This window comes from Buceros rhinoceros, unplaced genomic scaffold, assembly GCF_000710305.1.
Source record: "Buceros rhinoceros silvestris isolate BGI_N320 unplaced genomic scaffold, ASM71030v1 scaffold7265, whole genome shotgun sequence".
Taxonomy (NCBI): Eukaryota; Metazoa; Chordata; class Aves; order Bucerotiformes; family Bucerotidae; genus Buceros; species Buceros rhinoceros.
Genome location: NW_010412253.1, coordinates 46,609 through 69,975, shown reverse-complemented (window position 1 = coordinate 69,975; position 23,367 = coordinate 46,609). Strand labels below are relative to the sequence as shown.

The 23,367-nt window shown below is 40.4% G+C and overlaps 1 protein-coding gene across 1 annotated transcript in view; it reads right to left on the bottom strand.

Moving 5' to 3' along the window:
- Positions 1-408: 408 nt before the first annotated feature.
- Positions 409-23,367, bottom strand: part of LOC104493602 (cytosolic phospholipase A2 epsilon-like) — a 35,160-nt gene continuing 12,201 nt past the window's right edge. Inside the window, exons 5-21 of the mRNA XM_010136318.1 lie at positions 23,085-23,216; positions 22,461-22,501; positions 15,533-15,575; positions 14,875-14,938; positions 13,455-13,597; positions 13,198-13,287; positions 12,487-12,524; positions 9,827-9,962; positions 7,713-7,849; positions 6,022-6,244; positions 5,092-5,206; positions 4,629-4,766; positions 4,275-4,382; positions 3,279-3,470; positions 2,637-2,806; positions 1,469-1,658; positions 409-617 (exon numbers count right to left, since the gene is read on the bottom strand). Coding sequence (XP_010134620.1) covers positions 409-617; positions 1,469-1,658; positions 2,637-2,806; positions 3,279-3,470; positions 4,275-4,382; positions 4,629-4,766; positions 5,092-5,206; positions 6,022-6,244; positions 7,713-7,849; positions 9,827-9,962; positions 12,487-12,524; positions 13,198-13,287; positions 13,455-13,597; positions 14,875-14,938; positions 15,533-15,575; positions 22,461-22,501; positions 23,085-23,216 — 2,169 coding nt within the window. The remainder of the gene's footprint in view (positions 618-1,468; positions 1,659-2,636; positions 2,807-3,278; positions 3,471-4,274; positions 4,383-4,628; positions 4,767-5,091; positions 5,207-6,021; positions 6,245-7,712; positions 7,850-9,826; positions 9,963-12,486; positions 12,525-13,197; positions 13,288-13,454; positions 13,598-14,874; positions 14,939-15,532; positions 15,576-22,460; positions 22,502-23,084; positions 23,217-23,367) is intronic.

Here is a 23,367-nt window from a genome sequence, read left to right as displayed (position 1 = left end):
GAATTAGCTATTTACCAGAGAAATTCTGGTTCAAGGACTGTTGTTCTGCCAGACAGAAAAAAAAGAAAACGTATAAATACTGGTTTGATTCACATTTTAATGTGCTACATATTTCATTATTATCTTACACAACACTGCATTTATTTATATGGAATATATTTATCAATTAGTAAAGTTACAAGGTAACAAAACTAAACACAACATTGTTACTTCATTTTGGATTACGTCACTGGTAAATTCCCATCTGTTCAGCTGAACAGTCACGTAAAAAGGATGAATTGGGTCCAGTATGTCCTCAGGATGATAGGATTTCTACTGCGAGTGACACGGGCAAGCATCGACCATCCTGATCTCACCAGATAACAGACAAGAAATAACACGTGGAAGGTTGAAGCTAGCAGGCAATGGCTAAGAATTCCTCTGCTTCCTCCGTGCCACTGCCATGCGCAAGGCCTGAATAATCAAATTCTCGTTATTCAGGATGTTGTAGTCAGTCAGTTTCACCAGTTTGTCAAAATTCGCCTCACTGAAGCACACCTCCCTTGTCGTAAAAGGGGACAGGATGCTGGAGACGTCAACTTTGCCTTCAGCCATCTCTTCAGGACTCCTTTCCACACCTGAGGGACAAACCACAAGGAAATACACCAATAAAGTTTTATTGCAGTATGTGGCTTATGTCAGTCATTTAAGTAATTACAGGTAGAAAAAGGAGATTTGGGGGAAAGATATGATTTGGAGAGGGATGTGAAAGTAGTCTGGTAGCACCGTATTATTCAATGTCAACTCTGGAACAAGCCTCTGTCCCGAAGTTATGCAAACCCAAACAGCTGGGAATGAGAACACTGGTGAGCAGCAGCAGTGCTTGTAGACCATTCCTGGGACAACACAGTCTTTGTTACCAAACTAGAAAAGTGCAAGCAAAAAGAAAACAAGATAGTCTTCAACCGAATGAAATAACTACCCTGTAACTGGAAGTTCAGGAGAAATAATGACACTCAGACAGAGGACACAGTTTTTATTAAAAACAAAGATCTCTTTCACTTAGTCCTCAGTCTGGGAGATTACTTTCAAATATGTGAACAAAATCCAGATGAATGGGTTACCACTAAAACCTCAAGAAGGTTTTGCCTCCAACTTCGTTTGCAAGCAACAGTGAATAACAAGCCGTTGTCTATAAACAGCTTCTGTTGAGGACCTGCCACCCATGCTGTACATCCTTTGGGATTTTTACCCTCATACTATCTCTAGTAAGTCCTGTGGAGTAAATGCCTATTTTCATCTCTAATGTATTAGGAAAGCTTCTGGAGTTCTCAAAGTTCAGATGCACTGACACGGACACGGTTTTGTAACTGGTAAGTCTGATAATGGGAAGAAGGTCAGAGATGACAGTGAGACGTCAGATATGAAATAGAGAGAACACAATAGGGAAATGAATTTTTATTAAAATTGCTGACCACAGATGACTCACCAGGAGCTTTGTATTTCTTGAAGGTGTCATTTACTAGGGGGAAAAAAAGGACTGTTGGAGCTTGTAGACTGTCACTTGCTTCAAACACATAGCACTCCTTCAAGAAGTTTTCCCTGTCTTCCTCACTTATCTCAATTTTGGGAAATGGAATTCCTTGCTCAGAGAAGTACTTCGCAATCTGATCCAGAGGCTGGATGAATGAATAAAATAAACTAAATTAATAAAAATAATTTTAAAATTTTAAAAATATCCGGAGACCTGGATTTTTTTTCAGCAGCTAACAGAAATATTCTAAGGCTCTGGGAAGTTAAGTTTAGGATGGACATCCATAACCACACCAGACATTGCAGCTTATCTTATTTTCTGCATTGCATTAGGCAAAACAAGGAAATAGTCACTTCCTTCAAGCTTGCAAATGGAGCCAGAAGTCACAGGATTGATACCATAGTTCCAATGAAACAAGTTCAGAAGGGGAAGGCAAAGAAACAGCAAGGGAGCGAGAACGCATCAGTCCAAATTATTCTCTGTCGTTGTCTTGACTTCGTTATTTACTACTTATCCAATCTTTCTGTTCTCTGCATAGCTTATGATTGTTTGATAATGACTCCCTATTCACAAATAACATTTATCAGCATACCTTAAGACTCATGAAAAAAAACTTTAAAAGCTATATTTTCTATAAGCCCATGTTTATTTTTATATTATTCTTATTAAGTATGCAACACTAATTATATTATTTTTCATTATTAATTAAATCCAGCATCAGCCAGTAAATTCCCCTAAGACTGCTATGAGATAAACAGGCCCAGAGACACACTTTCCCATTTGATCTGTTAAAATATTGTCAGGGCTTTCCATTGCCTCTGTAACGTGCACAGTTCAGTGATAACCAAAATCAGCATCAGAGCTCCTTAGTCGGCTCTGCAAAAACTCTAGGATCCAGTGCAGCGAAGACCTCGATGGTTTGTAAATGCCTGTGTCCATCACTGTCTTCTAATATCTTTCTTGGTTACTGAGAAATAAATCACCTAATAATTTAAAAAACAAGTCAGATCATAATAATCTAATTCCCATTTGAGTACTGGAAAGATAGTTGGCTTAACTGGTGAGTGCCAAAGACCAAAAAACCATGAATGAAAGAGCTCTCGGATACCATGGCTTTTCTTACCAGTGTCTGGGACCCTCCACTGTAATTCAAATGCAGGATGACGTCCACCTCCCTCTTTGATCTCAAAAGTGGTGGGTAACTGGTATTGATGAAAAATCCAGTATCAACCAAGGAAAGGTCATCATCTGCTGTTTCCATCAGTTTATTTGGAAAGGTGTCGATCACTGTGTCTGAAACACAAACATTTCTCATTTCAACAAATAAAAAACAGTATTGCTCCTTTGCACAAAGTTAAAGAGAGAAAAATGGAGAATTTTGACGCCCATTTTCACTGCCTTCCTTGGACTCACTAGCAGCACTGATTTACAGGAGCCACACTATGGCTTTTTCCTTCCTTTCTTTCTGGACACCTCAAGCAGCTTTGTCCCTAAAGGGGAGATCCCTCCTTCCTCCTCAGTCTGAGCTTACCTTGTCCACTGGAACACAATCCCCAGATAACCAAATTCAACTTCATCCCTTAAACCCTCTGAAAAAATGAAATGCTGCTCAAATCTATCTTTCATGTCTTCCATTTGTGAAAGGAAGAAGCGGAATTTCAGAAGAAGTCGGTCTTGTCTCTTCCTCCTTATTGGAAATCCTAAACAAATTCCCAAACTTAAACCTCCTCAAAACGTTACACAAAAAAATGTTTTGTTACTGTGCCTTTCCAGGTAGAAAATCCTTCACTCTCCAGGTACTTGCTATGCATCTGGAAGCCTCTGATAAAATTGGGATACTGTGCAATGGTTGGGCGTCCTGTTAAGACATCTCGCAGAGCAGAGGAGAGGGCACTCGAAGGAGTGAATAAACGTGTATCTATCTCACAGGGATTTGTAGACAGAAAGGGTTCTTCCTCTGTAAGAACAAAAGAAGTTCTCAGTTTAGGACAGTTTTCTGAAATTATCAGTATTTTTAAAAAAGGAGTAACTAAAACACACAGTTGTCACCATCCCCCGCCCCAAAGTTAAATCAAATATGGTTATAAGCCTTTAATGTCTCAGCATTAGACAGCGAATCAAATGTCAGCTACCTGCAGCCAGCAAGCTGCTAAGCAGTAAGCACCATCTCTCTGATGGGCCCTGGTGGGCTTCCTTGAATGATGCTCACCTCTGTTGCATCCTGTGGTGGAGGGGAGAGTCAAGTCCCAAAACATACAGAATGACGCTAGACTTTGAACAGGACACCTTCAGAATGCACGTGAATATCACACAGCTGCCACACGAGCTAAGCCAGGAGACCAGTCACTCCAGGTTCCCCGTGTATTGACCAGCCAAAGCAAGTTTTCTCCACAGGCTGTTTAGCGGAGAAAACAGCCCTTTATACGAGCTGTTTTCTCTACTGATGGTATTAGTGGCCAAGGAAGACCACGTCCTGACTTAACAAACTTCAGGTATGTTCTTAATACAATGTGATTTTTATATGTCTGCTGGAGACTGTTTCTCTGTGTTCTTTAGGAAAAGGCACAGCTTTGCCAAAGCTTTGGCAAAGAAGCACAGCTTCTTTGAGTTCTAAATCAGGCAGAAAAATTTCTTAGCTGACATCTCTGTTTTGCTTTCCTTATCTCTCTCTCTCTGACTTTGACAGGCATTAGAGCTCTGCACAGAATATAAGCAATATATACTGGTGGTAAGAAAAAAAAAAATCACAAAAACATCTTACCAATGTCTTTTACTCTGTCTCTGGTCCATCTACACCAGAAGTCCTCTGAATCAGTAGCCAAATTCCAGACGTACATCACATCTATGGAAAATATACTACTCCACATGCCTGTAATGTCAAAGAGAGAATAAAACCTGATAGAGTAGTCTTGCAAGAATTTTAATTGATACACACCCCCAGTCCTTCCCGTTGGACACCTCCTTTCTGTCTGGACGGGTTTGTTCATGGGCATACTTCCCAAGTATGCCCAATCTGTTTGCTGGTGCCTTACCGGTGCTGTCCACCACAGACCGCATGCTCACTCACACTCACTGCCTCTCAAGTAGGCCACCCTTCCCTCTAGGCAATAGTCACCTTGCATATAGCAGATCCGAGTCTCTGAGAGCCTCTTCACCATCCTTCCCATAAAGAATTCACTTCCAAAATGTTCCGCACGAATAGATGCTCCATACTTCAGGAAGCCAACTTCATAAGGAGTGAACTCCAGCCACTCTGCAGCAACGGTAGCCAGATCATGAAAAGGCAGTAACATGTTAACTATCGCTAAACAGAAGAGTACTAGTGGGCAGGAGCAAATGATGAGAAAGACACTGGATAGTTCATAATATGCCATTCACCAGCTATAGCTGTATCTATATTGCCTGCAGGACCAACACCATAAGGTCCTTTCACACCAAGAGAGAGTGGTTCCAGGCGGTGATACAGCAGTCTCCAGCAGAAAACCTGTTCTATTATTAAAAGTGAACTCATGCATTTAGTTTTAGTTCAGATTACTTAAATTATAAAGTTGTTAAGAAATCTAAATCATAACCATTACCTCTGAACGCCTGAGCACTATAGTTGGACTTGAGGTTGATGGCCACGTAGATGGGCAACGGGTTCTGACCATTATCCACTGCCTGCCGTTGGTCTGAGAGTCTATGCTCATCTTTCTGGTTTTGATTAAAGATGGTTAATGGAATGAGGTGAAAAACAACTTGCTCTTGAAATAATATAACGTGAATTATCAGCTTTATCCAGGTTCTCTTTCCCATTCTCAAATCACTGGGTTGTTCAGAAATATTTGCCATGGAATATTCCAGACTTGGCAAGTATCCCATAAGAAGCAGCTACACGTTATACGGGTTTTCAGATTGAGATATGGAGAGAAGTTGACTGTAGATTCAGCAAGAAAAAAAACATATTGAAATGTATACTTGTATTCAAGAATATATTCTATTGCACATGACAATTTAAAACTTCCTTGTATAAACATAAACCAGAAGGAAACTACTGAAGTTATACTATTTTTAAAGTACCAAAATTGCTATCACTCTTTTTTATAACTTAATAGCATGTTTAGAGAATGATCTTTCCCACTATTTGAATCCCCTGCTTATGCAGTCTATAGATGTCTATCTTCACTTATGCTAGTGAAGTAAATTATTTCAAAATTATAAGTGCCTCTTCTAGTCAAAATATTTAATGTCCAAAGTGATTAGTCTACATTTCAATATGGTTTTTTTCCTCAGGAATCCTCTTTCTTCAAGAAGAAAGAATACTTTGACTGCAATGCCATGGGTCCTTGAGTTCAAGGTCAACCTCACTTTAAAGAGTAGTGTTATAATAATGGATCAGAATATATAGAATTTACAACCACTAAACCAATTATTTGCATTAGTAGGACTGAATGGCATCCCAGGATTTATTTTCTTCTTCTTTATATCTATAGAATTTCATCAGGATTCTAGAAAAAAAGGAGCAATACCTGATCGTGTAGCATGGATTCAATGACAAGCCCCCAAAGGTCTATGAAGGAAGTGTGATGTCCTTCTTTAGCTCTCTCCATTAGGTCATTATAATAGTACTTCAGACAATCCAAAGAAAAACAGCAGATCTTCGATTTGGTTACTTGCTTGCGAGCTTCCTTGATTGCATCCTCCAGATTTTTTTGTGACCAATTAGCATCTTCATATAAATTTGCCATTGTCCTGAAGAAATGTTAGGAGAAAATAACAGAAGAGTATCAATGCTGTGGTTTGGCTTCAGAGAACTGTTGTACAATCTGTTTGCCTGTTTCTTAATTCTTATGGGATTCACGACTAAAACCTCAATATACCTACTATACTTTCAAGAGCAAACAAAACCTCTAAACTTTCCTTCTTTTCATAATAAAAGTTTATGTGGGCTCAAAAATAATCTGAGAAATTCAAACCCAAAACCCACACAAGGCTATCAAACACAAAGACTCCACAAGTCCTCAGAAAATCCTTTTCTTGGAAGGCAAGGAGTGTTTTAGAGACCAGTCACTTCCAGTTTGCTCTAGTCCTTTATTTGTTTCCCTGTATCTGCTACCAGCTCCAGCCAGTGAGAGATCTGGGCAGTTCTTGGGTCTTGGGCGTGTCCTGGTACGGCCATTCTTACTTGTCTTCTTGAAATTGTAACACAGACACGTACACTAAATATCTCCACATACATACAGAGAAGTTAAAAGAGTTTTGGCAAATACTTAGACTAACCTGCCATTATGGTTTGGACCCATATAAAGAGCTGACACAAAATTCAGTGTAAAAAACTCTCCAATTCCAACCAGGTGTAGAGGAGTGGAGCTATTCAGATGCCACTTGATTAAGTAGTTAAATATTTTCAAGTATGACATCATCTGCTGCATGCCCACTAGGAGAAGAGGGCACCGTATAGTGAGCAACCATAGCTGCCGTCTCCCCAAGGTTAATAACCTGGCATCATTCGCTGGACTGTCTGTGACCATATTAATTCCACTAGCCTCAAATGCATCTTTTACCAGAGGGAGATGCACTCTAAATCCAAAATGGAAGTGAGAATAACAAGCAAACAGCAGGCATAAGCTCTTCTTCCTATCTTGCTTCAATTTCCAGTCTAAAGATAAATTTGTTCCATTCAGTTTAAGGTATAACTGATAAAATATGAAAAGGTAATAGAGGATTTACATGAAAATGTAAAGGCATAGACTGTGTCAATGTGGTGACAAAAGCAGTTAATGAATGTGACGATTGATCTCGTATTCAACATATTTTATTTCTTTGCTCTACGTAGGTATGGAGGAGATTGTAGAGAAAATGGAAATGCTTTTGCTTTACTAAGTACCATATAACCTAATGGTGCTGTAACAAATAATCAACAGTGAGCAGTGAGCAGAGAGTACAAACATAATGAAAAGGTAATAGAGGATTTACATGAAAATATCAGGCATAGACTGTGTCAATGTGGTGACAAAAGCAGTTAATGAATGTGACGATTGATCTCGTATTCAACATATTTTATTTCTTTGCTCTACGTAGGTATGGAGGAGATTGTAGAGAAAATGGAAATGCTTTTGCTTTACTAAGTACCATATAACCTAATGGTGCTGTAACAAATAATCAACAGTGAGCAGTGAGCAGAGAGTACAAACATAAACCTTGTTTGGGTCATTCTCACCATGTGGTCCCCGATAAACCACCAATGTAGGAAATGCAGTCTAAGAGATTGAGTTTCTGGAGACCCAGCAGGCTGCCATACATTGCTGTCAGCGATCTTGTTCCTCCCCCCGTTGTGGTGATGGCCACCACCGGCACCTGTTCAACACAGCAAGGCAGAAGGGCGAAAGCCACGCGTGGATTAGAGACAAGCCTTCTCACTGCAGAGCCCAGGTAGCTGGTTACAGGCATTGATAAAAGCAGGGACATTCCTTTGTGCAAAAAGGATGTAACTGTTGCAAGACGCTTCTGTGGCCACCGCCTGACTGATGAGAAGGGAAGGTTTAAGTCTTCCCCACTCAGATACGGTGGGTGGGAGGCTGTTCACTTAATATGTAACTGGAAATCAGCCTCATCACCCTGGAATTCTTCTCAAAGTGTACTATTAGAAGCCATCACAGAATACAGGATTTGCCATGCCAGAACAGATCAGGGATCCATGATTCTGCCTCTAACGATGACCAAAGTCTCAGAAGAATGCTCAGCACCCTCTAATCAGCACAATAGCCAAAGCCTTCCTGGCCTCAGGCCACTAATTACTTTATGTCCTGAAACACAATCGTCAACAGGGCTTCCCTCCCTCCAAGGTCCAAGTGTGACTGAAGAGACAGACAATTCATCTCTTAGTTTTTTCCTTATCTAGCACACCCTTTGCTTCCATGAGCACCTTCAGCTGAGCGGATGTTTACACGCCCTATCGAAAATGTCTGTTTATACCTTTCAAGTACTGGCTTCTAAGCAATACTCAGCTTTAGAACAAGCAATCTGCTGTTCTAAAGTCAATGAACAGAGCTTAAAGAATTTCTCCCTTTCTATGAACTTTAATAAAAACCCCAAAGCAGAGGTTCTTCCTACCCTAAACTTGATAGGAACTTGAAATCTAGGAAATTTTACAACATAATAATGAGGGGAAATCTGATCATCTTAACTAAAATAAGAATAATTTCAAAAAGATATATTCTGGGGTTTATATTTTCTTTTTTTTAATTGTGAATTAAAATTCTAGGGTTGTTTTTTTCTCCAGTTCAAATGTAAGACAGTTAAGAAGGTAGAGGTAATTTTTTCTACAATTTTAAGTTAAATACATAAACAGGAAAGCCAGAGTAATTAGATCTTTTCAAACAATGGCTTTGGTCTTACCATTTTGGTCCTTCCTATCTCAACCACTTTTCTATGTGTCAGGAAACTCTTAGACAGCTATATAAAAATGTTATTTCTGGCTTTCTTAAAAACTTTATTTCCTATACTATTCTCTGCTCTGAAATCCAAAATACTTTTTTTTTTTTTAAATCTGCACCCTATCCGTAGCACTGTTTCAAGAGGATTCTTGCTCTTGGTATGTTTGCACTTTTCTGATTTTCAACACCACAGCAAGGCATAAGCAACTACAAAATGTGTGACTGAATTGTGGAGGCAGGAGCAGGAGCTACAGTGGTAAAGCTACAGTTTTAATCAGTTATTTAATCTACACAACTCAATGCTGTAAGATTCGCTCTTGCAACTTGACTGTTTGATTATAGTAGTTGGTTTTCCCAACAATACATATTTTCTGCTGCAAAACCACCTGAAGTATTTTTATTCAGATGCCTGTGAGAAAATTTTTGCTTCCTCCCCTCAAAACCCTTTACAAATACCACGACTACCACCTTGTCTCTGTTACTGAGCTAAGTTATATTGTTCTCCAGGCAACATCCCTCAGCTGTTCCATGTCTGCCCACTATAAATTTTCCTCCTGAGACCCATGAGCAACATCAGGAATACCAGGCAACATCCCTCAGCTGTTCCATGTCTGTCCACTATAAATTTTCCTCCTGAGACCCCTGAGCAACATCAGGAATGACCAGAAGTGGGTTGAACTGAGGAGCTGTTGAGAAGTTTTGGGGGCTATAAAGGCAGTATCCTGCCTTCCTCACTTTGCAGCACGAACTGCCTACTGCATCTCTTGCTCATCTCTTAAGTGCCCAGACCTGCCCCAGAACAGCACATTAATTAAGCTTTTTTCTAAATTTTATTTGTGGTTTCAGTGTGTGAACCAGGCACAGAGAGAAGTTGCTACAAGGGACAGTGTTGGCTTGCCTCATGCTCTTTCAGATCATCCTCCAAATGAAGAATCTTTTTCAGAGCAGCAGCAACATATTTCTTCCTTTTCCGCAGGAAGTCCTGCTCTTCTGTGCACAGGTTAAACCCTAAGCGCACATCCAGGTGTCCTGAGCTGGAGTAAACAACGGGGCAAATCAATGCGCAGTAATTTATAGCTGATTTCAAGACCTGTAGAGGAAGTGGTTAGTAAACTCCATAAATCATCCGTAAAACAAGTCTGCATATTGATCAAGGAACAGAAGAAAAAGGAGCATTTCTATTGCCACCTGGGAGTAGTAGTAGGTATGAAAAGGAGTTTCCAAGGTGCTTTAGATTTCTTGTGAACACGAGCACAAAGACACACAAGGCAGGGAAAGATCTCCAAAAGGGGTAATTTTAGGAGTCTTTTTTTCTGTACCCATTAATTTTTGTCACTTCGACATCCTGGAAAACTCAAGTGATCATCATCACCTGTTTTCAGGTTTTGACAGCTCATTAACGGTATTTAAAGTGAAGGTCCTAATGAGCTATGTGATGGAGGTTGAACTGCAGAGCAAGCAGCCTTTCACCTGTGTGCTGAACAGATTTCTAAATAAGCATCTGCAAGTTTTGTCATACAAATATAAAAGAATTTCCATTAAAAATGTGAAATTGCAGGAAAAAAAAGGTACAAAACCAATCAAATGGCAGCTAATGTTTAGTGCCTTCAACAACACAAACACACTTGTTACTGAGAAGAGCGGGAGATACTGACCAAATCTTCTGGGTCACATCACCCTCTGGTGGCTGCAAACTCTGCCGAGCATTACTTTCACCAATACTTCACAAACACAAATGTTTAAGGGTTAATGTTAGTAACCTCTGTTCTCCAGCAAATTTGGTATAATATTTGGCGTAATTTTGAAAGCAATAAAGTCTCTTGATTCACCTTATAAAAATAAACAACTTTTTAGTGGTAGATTAAAATGTGTTTTGCTCTCTCTGTTAAATCTGTATGTGTACATCAACATTTTGATATATTCTGTTGTAGGCTGAGGTCGAGCAGGTAGCTCTTCTTCCCATGCTCTGAATTTCATCTACACAATCTGGCCCTGCCCTGCTCTGAAAATCCACCTTACTTCCCTTCTCTATGTCACCCAATAGTGAGGATGCTGTGAACCGTAGTTTTCAGCTGTACCGTAATACCTCATTGTCTTCAATTTTACCTATCACTGGTGCAATGCTGTCGCTGTGTTTGGGGACAGAATGGTCAGGTGCATCTGTTACCTTGCCTTGAAAACACTAGCTGCGTAAAGATGCAGAGGAACTGAATGGCCTGGGAAGGAGATGAGGGAGATGAAACAGTAGAGATAAGAAGGAACTGAACAGTCTAAAGGCCAGTTGAAACCAACATAAACCCCAACAAATTGTGGCAAACTGCACTGTGAGTCAACTCATGATCATATACGAGAAAAGGAGTTCATGGACAGGACATCAAGAGATACCTCTTCAACACCACTAGATCCTTAGAAGCCCCTCTGAGCCCAGGCCACATGATTAATGACTATGCAAAAATATCAATCGTTTCTAAGAAACACAATGAACATGTATGACTATTCAGGGGGAAATAATGAATACGTATGTAATCGGATGATACAAGCTGTGGTTGAGGCAGCATACGGTATGCACGATAGGCGGAATTATCCCCCGTGCGTCCAGTGCTGAGAATAAAGAATCATAGAATCATCTGGTTGGAAGAGACCTTAAAGATCATCGAGTCCAACTGTTACCCCTGCACTGCCAGGGTCCCTAAACCATGTCCCTCAGCGCCACATCCACACGGCTTTGGAACACCTCTCTGCACCACATCTATACATCTTTTAAATACTTCCAGGGATGGGCACTTCACCATGTCCCAGGGCAGCCTGTTCCAATGCTTCACAGCCCTCTGTGTAAAGAAGTTTTTCCTAATATCTAACCTAAACCTCCCCTGGCGCAACTTGAGGCCATTCCCCCTCGTCCTGTCATTCTTAATATGGGAGAAGAGATGGACCCCCATCTCCCTACAACTTCCTTTCAGGTAATTGTAGAGAGCAAAAAGGTCCCCCCTGAGCCTCCTCTTCTCCAGACTAAACTGTCCCAGCTCCTTCAGCCGCTCCTCATAGGACAAGTCCTCCAAACCCTTCACCAGCTTCGTTGCCCAAGAAATGCTGCTTCTTAATGCTACATTGGTGTTGAGGAGTTTCTCCTGATTTTTGTGACCCAGCTGGTCAGATCTCAGCTTCCCTTCTGCTCAGTGAAGCGGGAGAAGGGACAGAAACCAGGTTGCCCTGTGTTTGTATTGGTGACTTTGCAAACTTAAAGCAGGACAGTCACTACGCCGCTCTGAGTGCAGGCATATATGGGCAACAAAATTCATACATGGGTAGTGTAAGTCTAAGAATAGTAGTCACAAAATACACTGATTCACTTTGAAGAAACCTACCAAGGGTCATAAACTCACACCGAACTGCATGATCCTGTAACTGCAGCAGACTTGCTCTTATCTCAGGTACCACGTGAGTACAGGGCAAAGCACTCACGTAGCACGTGTTCGTCTCTCCACCTATCATGGAGAAAAACCTAGATAACTAGTTTACAGTAATCCTGGATAATAGGACAAAAAGAGGCTATCTTACCATTTTCTTGCTGTCAAGCACAAATGAAAGGAATGATCCTAAACATCCAGAAAATAAAGTTAATTACCACCAAATTTTAAAACATTTCTTTCCTTCAAGTTCAGGCAATGCTCATTCAGTAAGAGAGGAGGTTCTCACGCAATAATTCACATGGCTACGGACATTTTTGGTACGATTAACCGAGGTCCCGCTCCCCGATAGGGAATCAATTGCTCTCTTATCTAGCAAACCTGAGCTTCCACGTTACACCAGCTCAGCACTCTTAGAAGAAGCAACAAGAGTGAGACAAGTTACCTTATTAAAATATGTTTATATATACAAAAGCACTTTCAATATCAATATTTAGACAAGTTAAGATCTGAATTAAGCTCCTATTTTGGATTGTTTTTTGATTACTAGCCACTCTGGAATTATCCCAATACCAAAAAAGATTTTTGAATGCATTTGCACATGACATTCATTTTTGTTCCTTCAAACCACTGAATTTCAATTTTGCAATGCAGGTTTGCAATGATTTTCATACTATTATAATTATTGTTAACATCTGCTTCCTTAAAAGTGAATATGACAATCTTGAGGGTTTGTAACATTTTCAGTAAATAGCTGTACAATTTTACACAGCCGTTTTGTTCATTTAGTCACTTCATTTCTAGCCAGACAATATTAAGCACAGTTTGAAAATACTTATTTCAAAAGGTTCACGGTACTCACCTCTTCTACTACTATTTCCTTCTGCAAAGGGAGTGAATTCAGAGGCAAAGAAATGACCCCGTATTTCTCCGTGTCATTTTTATCTGCCAGCTGAAACGATGTAAAAAGTGGTAGCGGTGCACGCGTGAGAAGTTTGTCATCTCTAGAGCTTTTCCTACCAAGAGTAGGAGCTAGTTCAATTTCCTGAACCTCTACTGCTTTCTTTGCTGCTTCCACTTTCCGTGAGGTTGATGATAACATAAAGAAGGGGAATGTACCTCCTCTGGTAGTGTGATATCCAGTCTCGACTGGTCATTTAGGATGCAGTGAAATAGGATAATCCTAAGGCTGGGGTCAGAGTCCAGTGAAATCTTCTGGCTTCCTTCATGGGATCCTTTCACCGTAAATGTAAGCTCCTGGTCTAAACACAGAGGCAGGGAACAAAGAGAATTTTAACTACTCCAAGCAAATGCACATAAGTAATAAATAAAAATCCACTTCCACTGCATGCTTTTTGTCTGATTTTTTCTTACACCATGATTAATTAAGACGATTTTAGGCATCTGAAGCAGTTTGAAAAGTGATAGAAAATATCTTTGAGAATCTGTATAAATCATTAATATACAGAAATCACATATTTTGAAAATACTATAGCATGCGATCTAGTAGGTGCTTTCTATTAATAAATAAAACCAAGATTTAGATTTAAAGGAGTCTCAGTTTAAAGGCATTTTGGATTATTCACTTTGAATGAGGGAGTCATTTGCGTCAGTCGATTCTGCTTTGTCATGTGCATATTATGGTATGTTCTGTCTGCTACAATAGTCAAATGATTCAAACCCCAAAATCAAGTCCCCAAAACTGTAACAACTCGTCAACCCAAAGGCTGTGTTCCTTGAACGGAAAAGCCTTTACTTGTACAGAGAGTCATATGCTGTTCCCTTGCAAGATCAGAACACGAGGCGTATGAATTTACATCACTACCCTTTCCTCCCGATGTTTACATTTCAGTCTGAGGCTTCCTATAACGCAGCTCAGCCACTGCTACCAGTTTCTTCATAAAGGACAATCTTCCGTTCATGAGTTATCTTGAAACAGCCACGATTTTTTTGTGATTTGCTCCACTAGCAGCTTTACACAAGTTAACTGTTTATTTGGATGAACTTAAAAACTAGTGAGGAATCCTGCTGTATTAAAATCCCGCTATGTTTTACAGGCAAAGTCCCGATTTGGTGGTGGTTTGCATTTTGTGCAGGCCCCGCTGATTAAATTTTACTTCTAAACTTGGGAGCTTAAGTTTATTATTTTTGCTCAAGCAACAACAACAAAAAAGATCTCCTTCAGAGCCCTGCGTGTCAGAAACTTTGTACGTGCTCAAACCCGAAACAAACATATAGGATAAGATTTCTATATATTAATTTTCATTTCGAACAAGCAATACAGAATTTTTTCCAAGTTCTTCATTCTAGTATATATAGCTCTATTTTTGCATCAGTTTAAGAATTGCCTCAGAACTAAATACTTGACTAACTTGAATGTTGACAGATACGATATTTCTGCAAGGTGGGGCATGGCAAAACTAAGTATTACATGACACAGCTCGAGTAATGTGCGCAATAGATTATTAATGTTTCCACATCTCTTGTAATGACTGAATCACAACTCAAAAACAATAGGTTAATGAAGCAATAACCTCACTTGTGGATTGCTGCTTCAGCTTCCCTGTGTCCACTCTAACCTCCAAACAGGAAACCTCACGTGCCTGTAGGAAGAGAGGATAAATGACGATTGAGAGAAGTGTAAATGTCATTGCAAGTGATTCATACTGTTCTCAACCACCTCCTCTAGCTGATCAATGAGAACACAATTATTATCTATTACTATGTCTGCAGATAACATGAGGGCAATAGTGACGTATTTTTTCTAGGTATGGAAGTGAAGAGGCACAACCCATGGGCTGCTTGAACGTGGAGATGCAGTTAAGTAAAGAGGATGAGAATTATTCGAAGTAGTAGGCGTAGTGAGATACGGGAATTCTTATAGGTGTTTTATCACTTTCTTTGTTACCCTCTGGTAATTCTGTGTATAACGTAAGAACGATGGGTAAGAAATTCAAGTTTATAGAAGAAAGTGGGTGGCACACGCATGCTAACAGCAGCCTCATGGCATGCCTTTGCAAATTGTGGCACTGCGCTGGAGTGCTGGGCCAACAAAGATCCTTAGTGCCAACAGCAGGTCCTCCTTCTCAGTAGGACAGTGTGACTGACAGCACTGTCTTCGAGATGCATCTCCCACAGTTGAAAATATGAACACTTGTGGTGCAGACACAGGAAAGATTGTCAGAAATATACATTACCACTAGTACTCCATTAGTAATGATGCCATCAGGGTAGTCCAGACTGAAAAATAAAGTGGAAAACTTAATGTCATGGGTCGGCAACTCAGACAAATATTCAAGTCTCTGAGTTAACACATCAATTATTTTCCCCCATCAACTTCTACACTTCTGACTTTAACATTCTCACTCAAAAATACTTTAAAGCTTTTATCAAGCGTAGTTTTAGATGATGAAATGAGTTCCAAGTTTTTCCATCCACCCAAGATAGAATACAAAGCTGGATTTTTACTCCTGTGGTTTTTCATACTCGCTTTAGTAAACCATGTAATGAATTCTGATATATGACATACTGAGGTGAAGGGTTCTCCTTCTGTTACATCCGTCTTGATTGTTTTGATTATTACACAGTTTGACCCAAGGTTTTGTACTTGAAAAACCAATGCACTTTTCTAGATTTACACAATTTTCCAAAAATGACTGTAACGGCGGAATAAGCTGTACTCACCTCTATGAAGTGATTTGAAAAATGCACATGAGATTTTAGCATATCACTCTGTGTGTAGATGTGTTTCTGCTTATCCATCTAGGGGCAAACTGTGTTCATATACTGCAGATGCCAATTTTTATATTCTTAACTATTATTTTTCCCTCAGAAAAATCAAGTAGTATCTAACTGAAGATATCTTTTAATTTACCGTTTTATTAAATTGCAGGTGTAAATTCACACAGTATCTCCCTAGCCCAGATTAGTCCAAAGGGAACACATATATACAGAAAAGACAAGGACTGAGCACCAGCTCGTCACCTGCTGCAGACAGTAAAAGCTGTTCATTCAGACTTCACCAGCTGTGGATTGTACACTCTGTAGCCTCACATAGTTGTGTGGCTGAGATATGTATTTCATGTCATCTGAAACCAGGCAATATGCTTCCTTCAAGATCGGATGACTGACATTGTTATTATCCATTTTAAGAGAACATTTATCACAACTATTAGATTTCAGAATAAACATACAGGAAAATAGCTTTGTACAATTTCTCATGACAAAAAACTCTCCCAAAGTTTCAAAGCTTATAAACAGTTTAAAGTTTCATTTCCAAACCAGTATTTTCCATTAAGAGAAAAATACAAATCGGCGAAATACAGTGCAGAACACTCCAGAAAAACTTTCCAGTAAAAAAAAAAAACAAAAAAAACCCCAAAAAACCATATTTCATGTCATCTGAAACCAGGCAATATGCTTCCTTCAAGATCGGATGACTGACATTGTTATTATCCATTTTAAGAGAACATTTATCACAACTATTAGATTTCAGAATAAACATACAGGAAAATAGCTTTGTACAATTTCTCATGACAAAAAACTCTCCCAAAGTTTCAAAGCTTATAAACAGTTTAAAGTTTCATTTCCAAACCAGTATTTTCCATTAAGAGAAAAATACAAATTGGCGAAATACAGTGCAGAACACTCCAGAAAAACTTTCCAGTAAAAAAAATAAAACAAAAAACCAAACCCCAACTATCAAGAAAACAACCTTCCACCCCCCTGCCAAAAAAAAAAAACCAAACCAAAAACCAAACTGTTATACACTGGAAAAAAAATATTTACTTTGGAATTTTTAGGATCTTTTTTTGAAATTGTATTTTAAAAGAGTTCAAAGAGCATTGGTCAGAAATGAGCAACAAATACTCATGTCTCTACCTGCATGCACAGAAATGGGTTTAAGTACCATTCAAGTTTTGTTTCAGACACAAAATTTTGCACTTAATTACTGTAGTCAAATAGTTGTAACATTAAAAAGGATGAAAGAAAGCAGAGAAACACCATGGTGGATATTATACGACCTCAGCTTGCACAGCCTGGTAAAATGAAAGTGGAAAGACAGGAAAAGATCGGAAACGATGTCTCTTCACGGAGGTTAATATCCAGCAGAGTGCAGTATTCTGTGAGGTGTTGGTATCGGCAAAGCAGAAAGTTCAGCTGGTAGGTAGGAGGTCCAAGGTGTGACCTTCAAACGGGGTGTAAGAACCTGCACTGTTAGACAGAACGGCTTGGAAGGCTCCTGGGAAGAACCAGGACAACACAGGCATTAAACACCAATGCCTGGGATGTCCCTTTGGGGGTGTCACCTCAGTGGTCACTGCTGTAAGGAAGTCGAGCTACTGTCACTTGTTGGTTACTCTCCACGCCGCACTTCCAACTTTTGTATCTCAAATTTCAAGGCTTCTGCTGGTCACAGTGTAAGACAGATGCTTTAATTTTTTTTTTTTTTTAACCAGGTGATCCATATGCTTGTTTTAAGAAGAGCAAGAGTATTCATCTTTCTCTGAAGCTTCGTTGATCAAGTATGGCTAGAAACACAGTTGAGCTGGGTGAAGCAGAGCTCTTATTATTCAGGTTGGCAGAAATCTCTGAATATTTTGATATCTTTGGAGCACTGAGTAACATCTACTTCTCAGGGCTGGCTTGTAATTTCCTTAACAACTACCTCTATCAGACAGCCCTTGTCATGCATACTAACACTCCTGGCCTCTCCTCCATCAAAGGCTGTGACTTTCAAGGCAGACCTGTTTTACTATGAGAATTGGAAGCATGTTATGGTCTGCGGCAGGGGAAGCTAGGAACAGAGACCCTGGGCATCGCTCTCCACTAAATGTCTGTTGAAGGTGTGCCTAAGACTGCAATGGACTCTGTGAGTCTGGGGATCGCTTACTTCCCAACACCTGATGCGCATCGAACTGCTGCCTACTCCTTTTTGGATGGTGCCTGACTTGTGATGGAATGGGCAGTACCGTATGGGAAGTTAGTCACACAGATTCTCATATTACAGTGCGCATTTAGAGTAGACTACTATGCCCCACTTCACTAAAGAGTCTGGATTTTTGACACCCATCTACAAAATTTTAATTCTTTCACGTCAGATCCAGCTTCCTCTTTTAGTAGCTTCCACATAGTGCAAGCTACTTTACTGAACTTTCTGAACCCAAGAAAAGCATGGGGAATTATCCTATTCCAATAAAGAAAACTCTATTCACCTCAAAGGTTCTTTGGTTGCCATTTTTCTCAACTTAAAATTTTGCCTTCTGTGCTCCTTGAGGTCCTGTGACTTGCTGCCGCAAACACAAATATGACCATTCGCCCCCCAATGGATGGAGAATCAGCCTGCTCAGAGTTTCCTCAGCAGTGCCAAACCAAGTGGCTAGCATGATCTGCTGATGCCCCCACACATGAGGAAAATTTCTCAAATGACACAGCAGAACTACAGAAAGAAAAAATGTCTTTTATTTTCTAAAAATCATGCTTTTGCCATATTTCAATGATTAATATTTAACTTCTATACAGCTTTTTGTACACCTATTTACATTTATTTGTGTTAAGTGGGCTTTGGTTTAAACAACATCTTTCACATTTGAAAAAAAAAAAAGGGGAAGGAGCTGAGATGAGAAGCTGTGTAAGAGAGGTCCTTCATTCTTGTAAGTGTTGTTTGAGATGCATCTCCTCAACTTGGGACATCTGAAAGACAGAAAGAGGCCAAAAAGAAGATCAGCAGATCCAGCAAATACCCTGGGGCGCTCAGACCTCTTCTTGGAAACTGGAAGTACCTTTCGGTTCATCAGAAGTCTCTCTGTGGCCCCTCAATAGCAGGTGTGAGCTTCAGAAGAAGTCAGAGGGGAGGGGAATGTTGAGCGAGCGAAGCCACCTAGTCCAGCGGGACCCTGTTCCTGTAGCAGCTCGTAGAGGCTCATGCTGCTCACGCTGGACACTACCGGTGGAAACAGAGGAGAGAAAGCCCACATCACCATTGCTAATCATCAGAAAACACCACAAAAATCACTAAAGCACACCAATCAGCAGCCTGTGCACAATGACCTTACCTTTTCCGTCACTGCTGCCTGAGAGCAGCAGCCCTCACGCCAGCTGGGCTCGTGTTACAGGCCCACAAAACACTGGGCAGGCGTTTGCAATCCCTTGGCTCAGTTCCTGGCGAAAAGGGAGGAGGAAGGAGCACGCCTTCCTCTCTGTGTCGTTAGGATCAAACATCTGGCTCTCAGTGCCTGCCGTGGGTAGCGGCAGCAGAGAGGTGAGCGTTTGCAGGTACTGCAGGAGTGGCACAAGAGTGAGGCAAAACTAGAGAGGGTATTTATCTTGCAATTGTGGAAATCAAGCTACCGAAACGGACCTCTTCCACTTCAAATAAAAGATAACGGGAATGAATGCAGGAACCTATTTCATACAGCCCACCAGTGTATCATGAGCGAATTTTTACAATGTACTTGGGTAAAAGCAACACATAACACAATTTTTGCAGCGAGGTCACTAGGCAAACAAAAATTGGAGTGACAAAGCCACTATCGTTAGATGCAACCCTGGAAATGCTTTTGGCCTGGGGTTACACTTCATGTGTTGTATTATTCACCTGAAATGCTGGAAAAAAAGAACACTCTAATATAGTAAATTTTGCAATTGGCGAAGCCTGGAATGAAGAAGATGCAGAAGGAATGAAAAACTACTTCAGATAAATAGTGTCAGACAAAATGTGCTGGTGGAAATTATCGATTTCAGAGATAAACTGCCATATTTACCCCAAAAACGTATATTCTCATTGTAATTCCCGTATTCCCATCACAAAGCCAGATTTGTAGAAACTCTCCCATATGGTTAGCTGTACCTGTGAGCACTGTTGTTGAATCTCCCCCTCTGAGCATTATCTCTAGTCTCTGTCAACACCTCTTGCACCCAGCAATGACAAAAACCATTGCCAAAACCTGCTCAACTTGTTTGACACAGGAGATGTCAGTTTGGCCCATCGTTTTCTGGTGACCCATTTAAGCTACTTCAGTTCAACCGCTCAGACCTTTTCAGGGCTCTTTATCTTAGGTAATGAAATCTATCCTCTCAAATTTCCGTGTGCATGCCCTTCCATCGATTACTCCTGACATCACACTTTTCTCTGTTGAGGGGGAAGAAAAACCCTCTCAATACCCTGCCAAGATCACAATATTTAATCAATTCAGATGTGCTTTCACTTCTACTGCCGGCTTGACTGATGCACAGAAGAGCATTGACACCACGCGTATGCAAGAAATGCAATTCAGGGATAGCAGGGGAAATACATATCCATCTTCTGACAAAAAGCCCATTTTCCCAGAGAAGGATCTTCCCTTTCCTCAGTCCTGCTGGGACCTCACAGAGATGTTTCCTAATGCATGATGCAGCAATTCCTTTCCCTTGTGTGTGGAGCTCTGCAGGTCACAGCTGTTACATTGGTCACCCAAATACAACACTATGAATGAAAAAATGAAAAAAGTGGACCAGATGTGTTCTTGCTGTCGTGACTGAGCCATGACTACAATTCCTTTTAACACATCTTCCTTGGGACTGCCAAGGGTCCTTTTTATTTGTACAGTCCCAACCGTCATCTTCCAACCAGTAGAATTCCCGGTCAGGCAGCACCTGCAGAAATTGCTGCATTTCTGACTTTATCTATTGAACGTGTCTTCAGGAAAAGGCAATTGGCTGCAAGGTCCAAGGGAAGAGTTTGACACAGAGCTGGTATGTACATGCTCCAAGACGAATTCCAGCCTCCATTCCCACATGCAAACCCACTCATGCACAACATCTAAGCCAGACAGCCTACCTGGACCTTCCTCACCAAAAGAGAGGGTTATCAAGAGTATGATTCTATCCCTAAGCCATCCTCTAGCTTGCAAAGGAAGGAAGACCCTAGACAGGGGAAGACCCCTGGGACATCTACTGGAGCTCCTTTCCCCATTGTTGTTACCGATGTGACACCCTTAAGCTGTGATAGGCACCATTTGGTGGTGGAACTTCTGCCAGTTTTGGTGCACAGTAAAGAAAACACAAACTGCCCCGGTGAGTTTCTGTGAATTGTAGTAGGAGATCCTGGGACTACTATCGCTCTGACGGCTTTTTTGCTTGTGAGAACACTGAGAAATCCTCCCTTCTCCATTCATAACACTGAGCTACAGCCCTTTCTCCAGTAAGTCCCAATTTCCCCTTCTGTCAGGAATAAACATGGTTATTCAAAGTCTCCACCAACAAACTACCCTGCTAGGCCTCCTGAAGTGCCCCAAATGCCTTGAGAAGGTCCCAGCAATATCATCCCTTCTCTGAGGTTGCTTTAACAACACTTTCAGTCCTGTAACATGGATAAAATTGGTAACAGAAATCCTTTCCAGTAACTTCCTCAGTCAAAAAGCGTACTATGGAGACAGACTAGAATACCCATGATCCTGCAGCTGGCTACCTCTCCAGCTAGAGAAACAGGCTCCCAGATTTCACCACAGCATGAATTACCTGAAGCAAACACCTCACCTAAACAGTCAAACTCCACCAGCAGTTTTCAAGCCTACCAAGTGAAGCTATGTGCTGCTCCTCCAGTTTTCCAGGTTCCTCGGTCCTCCGCCTCCCACAGTGATCTTTGCTCCTTACTTAATTGAGAACATTTAGTTCCTCTCTCTGCTGGAGGTGACATTCAAGTCTACCACAGCTCAACATGTGTAGGCAAATCAGCTGAACAGATCAACTTATAGGAGAGCATTTGATAATGCTGTGTATTTGAAAAGCCAATCCCCAAAAGGGGGGACGTAAGACATATCAGCTTGGCACCCCTTCTTCTAAGGGTCAAAACTTCCGGAACATTTTAGTTGGTTTTGTGTATTGATTCAATGACAGAAAGAGAACATGAGGAAGTTGGTGCCCAGGAGGTAGCAGTTAAACGGGTCAAAAAATGACATTTTCAGATGTTTAAAATCTAAAAATATGTGTTCTGAAAATCCAGTTTACGGACTGTTTGAATGAAAACATCCTGATGCTGATTTCAGAGACTATTGGTTTAAGAAGCAGTGTCACGTATGACCCGGCTTTCAAGGCTATTTTTATACTGCATGAAACAGTTTCTTTAGAATTTAGGACTCTACTCACGTGTTCTGCAATGTGAACTCCACCTCCAGCTCCTCACGTGCCTGAAGAGAGGAGAAAAAGAAAGAAAAGTTTATTACTTATTTTTATTCGTATCTTTCATCATGCCAGTTACATATCATTTGCAAAACGTATATTCAGAATAGCACTGAGGAAAAAACTGAGAACATATCTTGCAAAAAACCTGTGGTGCCAACTGAAGATACTGAATTTTAATATACTGAAGAAGTTGCCAAATCTATTTTTTTGAAATCTAAATGCCATATAAGCATGTAGACATAGGAACTGCTATTCCGACAAAACAGCCATTTTTCTGATTTCAACACAAAAAGAATCAGCTGATTAAACATTATTACAGTTTAAAGTGGCTGACAATTCAGATCTTATTCCAAGAGCCAACAAACATGCCAGAAATATTCATAATTAAGGCACCAGGTAATTAGTTCTAGCTTGTTTCATCGTAGAATTTTAGCACAAAATCAGCATGGAGCTCTCATACAGGGATTTTAAGTCTTTTTTTTAACAGAAGCAGTTTAAGTATATTTTTCCTATAACAAAACACCATAAAAGGATATATTTAGAGAGAAGGAAATAATTTGTTTTGTTCTCACTAATTCCACTGCTCACCTGTGGATTCAGCTGAAACTTCACTCGAACAGTACGTCCTACAGTGAGTTTATCTATGTCAAAGAGAACTGTGCAGAGTTCGTCATCCCTGGTGACCGTGTCTTCATCACAGACCTTCAGCTCCAGCACATTCTGCAAAAAGAGGTTGAGAATATCATGGAGTTAATTCTATATCTAGCAGCTCCATAAGGCAGGAAAATGTCAAGACTAGGTTTTCCTCCCTCCCTCATTCCAGTTTTAGGGTAAGAAGGAAAAGGGAGAACAAGGAACACAAAAGGGAAAG